The 10,584-nt window shown below is 42.3% G+C and overlaps 1 protein-coding gene across 6 annotated transcripts in view; it reads left to right on the top strand.

Moving 5' to 3' along the window:
• LMO3 (LIM domain only 3) overlaps positions 1-10,584 on the top strand; it is a 75,213-nt gene that overhangs the window by 994 nt on the left and 63,635 nt on the right. The window contains exons 1-2 of one of the 6 annotated variants that reach the window (XM_090043551.1): positions 2,375-2,583; positions 2,809-2,875. The exons of 1 other annotated variant lie outside the window; for it this stretch is intronic. Coding sequence is in view for 1 of the 5 variants with exons in the window: in XM_090043550.1 (XP_089899676.1) it covers positions 4,162-4,186 (25 nt within the window). In the remaining 4 variants the exon portion in view is untranslated. Of the gene's footprint in view, positions 1-788; positions 942-2,374; positions 2,584-2,808; positions 2,876-3,207; positions 3,288-4,002; positions 4,187-10,584 lie in introns of those variants that run through there. 4 more of the 6 variants (XM_090043553.1, XM_090043552.1, XM_090043555.1 and 1 more) reach the window with 4 other exon arrangements.

The raw sequence follows: 10,584 nt of genomic DNA, 5'->3' as shown, positions 1-10,584 counted from the left end.
TGTCAGCTTTAATGCATTTCATCAGTCATAATGAAAAGAAGAGCATTTTATGACCCATCTAATTATCATTACATTTTAGGGGGAAATGAATGGCATGGAGCTGAATGTTAACTATTCCATTTTATTCCTTTACACATGTGGTTTGGCATCTTATTCCCCCTTTTTTTCTTCTCTGTCTGTCTGTGTGTGTCTCTCTCAAGAAAGAATTGTTGATTGGTGGGGGGGGGAGCATAAAGAGGGGTAGAAAGATGCAATTAAACCCGGGTGTTTGTCCCTCTTACACACGCAGACACACACGCACACAAAAGTGACAAAGTGGTTAATGTCTTTGCAGGTCGGTGTTGACATCGGGTATCTTATTGCCACAGTCCAAATAGAGTACTAATTACTGCGAATGATGTCACCGTAGGCAGAGAAATAATCCCATCATTTAATTAGTTGAATGATTTAAACAAAGATTTGCATAGATGCACTAATCAGTTGCCATGAATTACAGAGCAGCAGTTGCCAGCGAGGGGTAACAGATCATACAGTTGGAGGGAAAAAAAAATCTCATCTCCTTGAACATAATTAATTTAATTGTCCTCATTAGCTGTACCATTTGTTTTGATTTTATTTCTCCCTTTCCCCACACATAACTTCTCCCTCCCTCCCTCCCTCTGTCTCTCTCTTTTTTTTTTTTTTTTTTTTTTTCCCTTTCCCTTCTCTGAGTGCATTGGTGGAGAGACACACACTCACACACTGCTGTGTTTGCAGCGTGGTGGTAGCCGGGGAAGTCTATAAACACAGGGAAGTCAGGCTCCTCTGAGCATATATGGGTGCGCGCATGAAGCGACTAAGCTTCTCTCAAGTTTTGCTCCTCTCCATGTGCAGATCAGATCAAGGGAAGGGCTGGTTATTAATCTGCTGCCTCTGACTGTGCTTTTCGGGTTCTTGTCCAGGTTGGTTTTGCCTGAGTTTCCCTGCTCTTTAGAGGGTGAGGGTAACCAGACTACTTAAAGGTACTGAAGTTTGGAGTGAGCTTGGTCCATCAACCTTTATGCATATAGATGGGAGGGGACTATCCTAAATATTTGCATTTTTAAGTTGCTTTGATATTTTCACATCAGTATTTATTTACTTATGTATGTATTATTATTAAATTGCTGGATTTATCCGAGAGGGAGGAGGGTGGCAGAGCACTTCAATGCTTTTAAATCTTCCTTAGGTCTTGAAAGGCTTCTATAGTATGAGTGTCATTCAAATTTAGGGGCATATTGTAAGCTGACATCCTTGGAAGCTTTGTGGAAATCTGGTGTGGTGCTCCTAATAGCAGACAACAGAGAAGCACTTTGAAGTCTGAAAACTGTATTCACAAATTCTTAATCTGGTCTTTCTCCAACTGCAGATGGCTTTTAAAGGAAGAGGCTGTGGATTTTTTTTTTTTTTTTTTTTACTTTATTTACAGTAGGCTAGGCTCAACATCTCTATCCTAGAAAGCCAAGAAACAATCAGCTCTCTGAGTGAGTGAATATCAAAGTATGTCATGCCTCTCCTTTTGTGTGGTGTGTCTCCTGGGCAAGTCGATTGAAATATATCTGAGTTTCTTCCCCCCAGGAAGAAGTAGAGAGTAAGGATCTGACTTCGTTTTTGGGGACAGACATCCCATAAAGAGACAACTGGGAAAGGGGTATTACTTGGGCAGACTGTTTAAACAGTACGGTGGCATATGCCAGACAATGCCCACTGTATTTGCTGGGGAGATCAACCCAGCTGGCATGATCTTTTGGAGTCGGTGCTTGTGCCTGCAACTTGGAAAGCAGCTGACGAGAGAGAACTCCAGTGTGAAAAGTTTTCAGGCAGGTTTTGGGTGGGTGGGTGGCTGGCTGGGGGGATATAGTGCTGGCAGCTGGAATCTCGCACTGAAAGGGGCTTTCTCTTCACCTGGAGGACTTGCTCCTACAAGTCATGCATGATGCTGGAGAAGTTAAGATCCTGTTTGTTTCTGATCTCTTCCTCTCTTGCTGCTTACTGTATTGAAGCACTACTCTTCCTTTTTTTTTTTTTTCCCCTTTTTGTAGTTGGGGCGGGGGGGGGGGAGGGAGGGAGAGCAAGCCACCCGGTCTGCTTCTGGAGGGTGATCCTGAGCTGCTTCTGTAGAGGTCACTTCTTGTGTCTGTGTGCGAGCTGGTCCCTGGTGTTTGTGTCTAGCATATGCATGTGGTTTTGCTGACTGCACTTGCAGGCTTGTAAATTTTCACCATGGGAAATTACCAACAAAGCCCAATCTGTCTCCTGGCTGCTTTGCACTTTCTGAGGGCGGCTGTACTTGAGTGAGCTGCAGAACGAGAGGGAGAGGGGGAGTGGGGGAAAGGGAGAGAAGAGAGGAAGGGTGGGTGGAGAGGGAAGAGGGGTAAATAGCCTTCAATCGGAAGGGAGTTGCTTCTCTGTGGTCTTCCGCAAGAGCTGCCTGGGCTGTGCTGGCTCAGTAATAACTGAGTGACCTTTTCTTTTGCTGTATTATGTCTGGCTGGTAAGGGATTGCATTTTGCAGCTGATAAAGCCCTGACTTCATTCAACTCGGCTTCTCACACGCTGCTTTAGGTAAGTTGTCTTCAGCCAGGACGGAGACAGCCAGCCTTGGACTGCAAGATACTAAAAGGAGGACACCTGTAGCTCGGATGCGGTCAACACAATTACTTGGCGGATCCTTGAGGACCTCATTATTTTAAACTTAAAGAATAGCCATCTCCCCCCGTCTCTCCTACCCCCTTCTTTTTTCTTCTTCTTTTTCCCCCCAAACAATGCTTCTTTTTGACCTTTCCCAAGGAGAAGAGCTACAAAGCAGCCACTGTGCTTATTGAACTGCCTCCCCTTGTATCGCTTAATTGAGAAGGTAAGTGAGGCAAGTGGGTGCAGGAGCTATGGATGGGGGCCGTGTGTGTGTGTGTGTGTGTGTGTGTGTGTGTACGCTTCTAACGAGGGATAAATTGGGGCTGGGGGGGTCTGCTTGTAACGAGTCAAACTGGGGCTGGAGGGGTGTGTGTGCGTGTGTAACGAGTCACAAACTGAGGATAACCCTCTTCCTCGCTCATCCCTGGGCTGCAACTTTCACGCAGGCTGCAGCTCTGCTGAGCCTGGTTTGTTTGGGTTTTTTTGTTTATTTCTATCGTGTGAAGCTTCGTTATTTTGATGATGAGACCATGTTATACAGGCGAGCTGCCCATCTGGAGAAATCGCAGGCAAAGTTAACAATGAACTGCAGCAAAAATCCCACCTCTTCCCGCCCCCCCCAAGCTTCTTGAAAGGTACTCTCAATTATCAAGGAAATGGGTTTAACCCCCCACTCCCTTTGCACGAATCCAGTCCCCCCCCCCACCTTATAGCAGCTTAATTTTACGTCTGGGGCTGCACTGAGGGGTTAACCCTTTAGCTGAGGTCCAGCAATGAGCCAAATGCTTGAATTGTTTGTTGGCTCCTTAAATAATGGGAGGGGAGGGGGCAGTGGGATGCAAAGTCCAGCTGGACTTTCTTCTTGGGGAATCGGAGTGTGTGTGTGTGTGTGTTGGGGAATCAGACTGATGGGGTGTACGCTGGGTTAGAGGTTAAGGAAGTCAGGTTCGTGTTATGAAAATGTGCATACACACATGGGCTGGGGGGGGTAAAGAAGGCAGATTGGTGTTAGGAAATTGTCTGTGTGTACACATGGGTTGGGGGGAGGGCAGCCAGGTTGGTGTTATGAAATAGTAGTCCTATTTATGATCTCTTTCATATTGAACATGATATGGTATGCTAACGCTGCATGTGACAGTTTAATCAAATCCATTTGTTACAACGGAGCTAAAAGACACCGCTGGGATTATAGGATTACGGGCAGAGTTAGGCAAGCATGTGGCTTTGTCATTCGCCATCATTTTTTTTTTTTTTTTTTTTTTCACTGTTACATTGCAAGGGGCTCGGTTTGTGTGCGTATGTATCCTCCACCAGCCCTCCACACACCCCCCCCCCCCCCGCTCCCCCAACCCCTGCCTCCGAAGTGCCTGCACAATAGCCCAGCTCCGGCTGTCTGCCTGTGTGTCTGGCTGCAGCCCACGACACTCCAACTGGGGGAAACACTTGCTACTTTTGCTTGGATTTGGTACTCAGTGAGAAGGAGCTCTCCAGGCACCCTTAAGTCAACTCATGCAGAAAAAGGAGAAAAGTTTTGGTAAGGTGACAAGCTCACGGTTTAGCTTGTGCTTAGCAACAAACGTGCACTTGCTGGGAGGGTTTTTCTTTAAAATAATAATAAACCCCCCCCCCCCCCCGATTATTATGATTTGTTAATATGTTGCTGTAGCCTGTGTGTGTGCCTGTTATAAATGGATCTCAAATATTGCTGGGTAGGACTTGCTGTTGAAACCAATTTATCTGGGTGCAACAAATATTGCTACATCCTTTAGCAACACCCACTCACCCCTAACCCCCATCCCTGAAAAGAATTAGCACAAAAGGCTTCAATGTCTAACTTCAAAAGGGATTCTTTGTTAGGGGGAGAGAGAGAGTGTGTGTGTATGTGTTTCTTATTTTTTTTTTTTTTATTTTGCATGTGAGCTGCATCAAAATTGAACTCAGTCTTGCAAATCTCTTGTTGGCCTTTGCCAAGCACTAGCACTTTGCTGCCATGGTAACTGTAATTAAACTGATAAGAGTGGAAAAATGTCAGTATCTCTGAGCCTTGCAGCTGCATTGGAGAAAAAGGGAATCAAATTGGTTCCCAGCACCATTGCTCAAAAAAAAAAAAGAGGAGGTGTGTGTGTATGTGTAGGGGTAAGAACACAGTTAAGAAGCAGCTCCAGTCCCTGAAATCTGGGGACATCTATTTGCATTGTTGTTCCTTAGGGGGCTGCAGCCTGCAGGGATGCTCTGGGCCAGTGAACAGAGAGAAACAAGCTTTTAGGCCCAATCTAGCTTTCAAAAAGAAAGGGAAGGGTGAGGGGTGGGGGAGAGGAGAGAAGAAGAAAAATCTTTTGTTTGGTGTCTCTTGGCAATCCAATGGCCATGTTGGCCAAATTCTTTTAATCTGTGTCGGTGCTCCCAGCTGTGGGACTGCGTTCCCATTTTTAGCTTCTGCCTAACCTCCACTTTTCCTCTCCTTGCACTGCCCCCTAAAAAAAACAAAACAAAAAAACCCTACTTCATACATGTCTTTAGGAGAGAGGGAGTGAAGTTCTGTTGTTTACCATGGGGAAAAATTGGCTCAAAAGTATACAAAAAAAAGTCTATATTCAATGTACTCAAAACCTTACTTTCTTTTTTTTTTAAAAAATTAAAAAAAGGGGGGGTGGAACCCCTGGGTGTTATGGAGTTGCGGTTACTTTGTTGTGTTAACTACAGAAGCTGAGACTGTGCGGATGAATGGCACAGAACAAGAGACCATAATGGAGGCAATCAACCGTTAGGCTGGTTCACAATGCAATCCAGGCAATTAAAAGCTCACCAGAGTTTAAATGAAATGGTTCTACTTATTTCTGCGCACCACATTGCACAGGCTATTATTTATGTCTCTTTTTTTAATTATGATTTCCCTTAAACTGTCAAATAACTCAGAATAGCAGGGTCTCGGAGGCAATAAGAATGTTCCACAGAACAATTTACATGGCAATCTAAAACTAGTTACAACTCCTGATGTGCTATAAGCAACTTATGAAATGTTTCTTGGTCCATGAACGCTTAATTTCTTCTTTATTTTTCTTCTTACTATTGGTGTATTATTTTTTTCCTTTTGAATAGTTGGAGGAAGCTGACCACATTAAGTGTGTAATTACAAGGTGGTAGCACATCTGAAAAGTGTTCCTTTTACTCTCCACTGAATCTTTAACTCTTTGGTTAGCTCTAGTTTTTGCTTTATTAAGGTTTTACAAACTAAATTGGTGATGGCCAAACTGGTTTTTCTTTCTTTCTTTAAAGCAAGGTTAAATTTTTTTTTGCTCTTGCCATGTATCCTTGTTGTCATTAGTAAGAGCACTGCATATACCTAACCAAGGGGACATTTTTATCCCTGAAAGGTTAATACACTAAGCATCCGTAACTTCCTGTTCTTGTAGCTTCTGAGTGACAAAACTAAGCACCATCACTACAAGGATGAAGCGGCATGCTTTGTGCAATCGTACAGCACCTAGCACCACAGGATACCAATTTTTGAGTACAGTTATTAGTTACTGCCACACTGCAAATAAGACACCCTGCAATCATATAGTATCATTTTGAGAAGGTTGGTAGAGATTTATGCTTGGTTGTGTGCGTTCTATGGATTAGCTCTTTCCCTCTACTTACCTATTTTTCTTTTGTGGCCAAAAACTCTGTGATAGTCATTTCACAGCATATTTAATTTAAAAAAGTGAGCAGAAATTTGTTGTAATGAAGGATTTGCTTGTAGGCAATAAAGTGCTCACATCTGCATATAAGAAAGCAAAAATCTTTTTTTTTTTTCTTTTTTTTTTCCTTCCCCTAGAGGTCATAAGGAGACAGGAGACAGACTCAGAATATTTGTTTATAAGACAGCATCCAGCAAAGCTCTGCATAACTCATACAATTTTGGGAAAATATTGGGATGATTTATAAAACCTTCACTGGAGATTGGCAGATGAGACTTGTAAAGCAATGAGTTAAATGAGGAGTTCCCAAACTATGGTTCACATACTACTTGGGGTATGATCACGCATACCACTGGGGATGCAAGACAACCTTGGTGGGGAGGGGGCAGTATGCAGGACAAATTCTGTAAAGGCTGATTTAATTTTCATTATAATTGGCATTTTAGTAAATTATTTAGTAAATTAGGCAGGTAGTAAATCAGCAAAGGAGTATGCAGTAAGAAAAAGTTTGGGAACTTCTGAGTTAGACTTGAGGTGTGTTCTGCAGAATGTACATGGTTCTGCACAAATGTAGGGAAACCCTGAGCTTGATTTGGACTGGTTGGGTGTCCTGCTTGCTGTTTGGAAGTGCTACACAGGCAGCACCTTCATCCTGGGAGATCAGTGCTGCCTTCCCTATAGTTCAGCAGGAAACATGTGGGCAAGTTTTCTAGATGGTGTCTGTCTTAAGTCCTTCCCAGCTGGTTTTTAGGATAGCGGTACCCAAAACAGTGGTCTGTGAAGAGCTGGCTCACACCAAGTTGTAGGTACTCTATTTCCAGCTAACACATCATTTGCAAACATCATTTGCATTTATATGAACTGTAAACTTGGTATAGGTATGTTTGTAATATAAATATGCATTAACATTCCCCGGGTGATAATGTCCCTCTGCTTTAATTATCATTGGATTGAAATTGTTTGGGACCACAGGAAAAAAGAGGGAGGGAATCTCTTACACTTGCAGTAGAGATGTGGAAGAACTGCCATCAGTTTTGGGAGATGTGGGAACAGTGCAGAGAGCAGAGACTCCTCTGTAGAAAGCTTAAGTGATTCTTGCTCCATATTGTAAAATACTGTCTGTATTAAATGAATTTTTCACAAAAAAGGGAAGTAGTTTCCTTCCAAGTAATGGAGAAGAAGGCTTCTAAATTTGGTTCACATGAAAAACCTCCTCTTCCCTCAAAGAGGCACTGCAGATTTAAGTTCCTAATTTGAAAAGGAAGTCTGGGTGTGTCCAAACCACCTCTTTTCCACAAGTCCCAGAAAACAGACTTAGTTGTCTGTAGGTTGGGGTCTGTTGTTGTAGCTGAGAAGTGGTTTGGCAGCGATGAATAAAATTTAAGAATCTTGATATTTTTTTTTTTTTTTACACAAGGATCTGATAAAGTGGTGTTGGATGTTGTGCCTAAGTATTCTTCTCCCCCCCCCCAACGAGTTGTAGGATTTGTGCAGGCGGCAGCCTTACTTATAATGTGATGATTTCAGATTGGCAGCACACCCTTTAAGAATCAGAGGCTTGATTTATTTCAGTTCTCAGATTTTTATTTATTTATTTAACCTTGCATCACCATTTGTAGCTTGTTCACTTCAGAGTACAGTGGGACACTTGTTCTCCAGTTTGATCAGCTAGGATCAGAGACAGTCTGCCTGCGTTCTCTACCTTGCTTATCAGGTGGCAATGTTTTTACATTTAAGTCTTTTATTTTATTTTTTTTTAAAGCCCTAACCACATTAACTTCTGGTTTGTCCTGGATTCCCTCAAGCTAAGGATTAAAGTCCTAGTGCAGTCCTTCATCCTTCTGAACTGAGTTCCAATAAGTTGTCATAAGTTATATATCTTGTCTACTTTTTTTGCACTGTATATGTGGTTCAGGGACTGTCTTGGTTTTGTACAAAACCTGTCATGCTGTTGGCATTTAACAAATGTTTATAAGGGAGGAAAACACATGGAAACTTTTAAAAAAAACAAACAAGGTTTGTTTTTGCTGTGTATAAGTACTAAAGATGCAGTTGATTTCCCATAGGGCACTTTTTCTCCAGTGTCCCTAGCAATAACTTTCCCAGGGCATTCTGCCGGGGCTCACATTGGCTCCCATTCTTCACTTTCCTGCCCCATTAATGGCTATTTCATAGATCTGTGTGCAGCTCACAGAGCACTTGGAAATGAAAGCTGCCGTATGGAGTGGATAGGTCTTGTCTACATAGCAGTGTCTCCACAGCTATAGCTATGCTAGCAGAAACCCATAACGTAGATGTAGAGTATGCTGAGGGAGCTTTTTAGAAGGTATAGCCATGCAGCATCCCTGAGTATGAGCAAAATTGTTGATAGCACTCTGTCAGCAAAGCTTCATTTGCCCCAGAGCTACAGCAGGAGAGCATGTAGCCCTTGCCACATGTTAGGCCCAACAGCTATGAATGCAGAACTGCATAATATAGACCTGGCCATAGCCTGTAGCCTTGTGTTTAAGAGGCTAATTTGAACCTGGCTATTACAGATGTTTCTGGACATGCTGGAGACTTTTTGAGCAGGTCATTTAACCCCTTCCTCAGTTTGACACTTACAGAATGGGGATATGTCTATACCTCAGTTGGGGACTTATTTCACTGACTTCTTATGCATAAGTGATGGAGCTCTATGTGTCCTTACCAATAGAAAAATAAAATTGCAGTTCTAGTTCTGTGAATCTTTAGACATCTCTCAGTTTAATGCTGATGTACTTTGGGTTCATTTGCATTAACATGATTAAGAATATTTTGTATGTAATGAAATCTTTAACAAAAGAAATCATAACTCTGCAGTGTGCAAATGGAGTTTGTGCGTTAGGGAAATGGACTGTTTTAACTGCATGCCACAATAAAAAAGGGAATTGCTATGCATGCTTCAGTGACAACTGAACTTCTTAAGCAAGACTTGAGTTGCTCCCCTTAACCCCTGAAAGCCTCTTAACTGTATCGGAATCGATGTGGACTGCAGTAGTTCAGTGAGTTCCACTGCATGCAGCTCTAGCTACATTTAAAGACCACTTGGAAGAACCAGATGGTGCAAAATTCAGCCATTGGTTTGTTTGTTTGTTTGTTTTTTCCTTCGGTGTTACATGCCTCTGCAGCTTTCACCTCTGTTTCGAAGGCTACCCCTGACTTTGTTCTGCTCATGAGCTCAGTCTTTGATCTGTGAAGACTTACATTCTCCTTCCTGGTGTCCTATCACACCAGTTTCACTGGAAATGTTACAGTCCTAAATTTTTAAGTAGAGGTAGTAGAGCATTTTTGGTGAAAAGGTCCTGACTCTGGAATCGGAGCAGTGGAGGACAGTGAAGTTTATATTTGACCTATATTTTTTTTTTTCTTTTTTCTAGCCTCTTCCTGAAGAACTAGAGGAGGGAGGATTTGGATGTGGGATAGCTGTGTTTTGGTTTTGTTTTTTTTTGTTTTTTTTTGTCAAAAGAATTCTCACTAGATTTTGAGTGTTTAATACTAGATTCATATTTAGGGACATAAATGAATTAAACACAAAACAACCCTCTGCCTTCGTCAGGTTACCTGAAACACTGAGCAAAAGCATGCTGCTTGATATAATACAAGTAGGAGGACCGATTAATGTAGTCCTTTTAGATATTTAAAAAGTGGGGGGAACTTTAAGCTACTGATAGCGAGGTTGCTCTGAAGATGAGAGATACAAATGAATTCCCTGTAAAATCTTTAGGGCAGTGATTTCTACTTCCTTTCCCTCCCTCTCTCTTCCTTGCAGTGCTGAGCAACTAGTATAATTCAGACTCTAATCCTTTAAAGGGGTGCTTTGGTTTGAAATGATCTATATAAGATGACTGTTATTTTTTCTTGCCAACTTTCCCATCTCCAATTTCAGAAGTTGCATGGCTGATACCTATATTGAGAGGTTTCTTCTTCTATATCTCAAGAGGTATAACAATTAATTTAATTAATTTATCAGATCCGTGTATTGGCTAGAACTGGTTAGTGGGAGTCAGGAGAGGTAGATTCTCTTGATACATTAGCCTGTATTGCCACTTGATTGCTGCAGGGGCAAATACTTTGCTAGAGTTGATCTCCCATGTAAGCACTTGGATTTAAAGGTGCTCACATTGAAAATGGGCAGGACATGAGGCAGGGTGTCATTCTAGATTAAATGAATCTAAGATAATGGTCCAGTTAGTCTCCAAGATGGCACCCTGCCTTACCTTCTGCTTGG

Source organism: Crocodylus siamensis, chromosome 4 (assembly GCF_052110815.1).
Source record: "Crocodylus siamensis isolate JL-2025a chromosome 4, ASM5211081v1, whole genome shotgun sequence".
Classification (NCBI taxonomy): Eukaryota; Metazoa; Chordata; order Crocodylia; family Crocodylidae; genus Crocodylus; species Crocodylus siamensis.
This window is presented reverse-complemented; position numbering and strand designations above follow the sequence as displayed.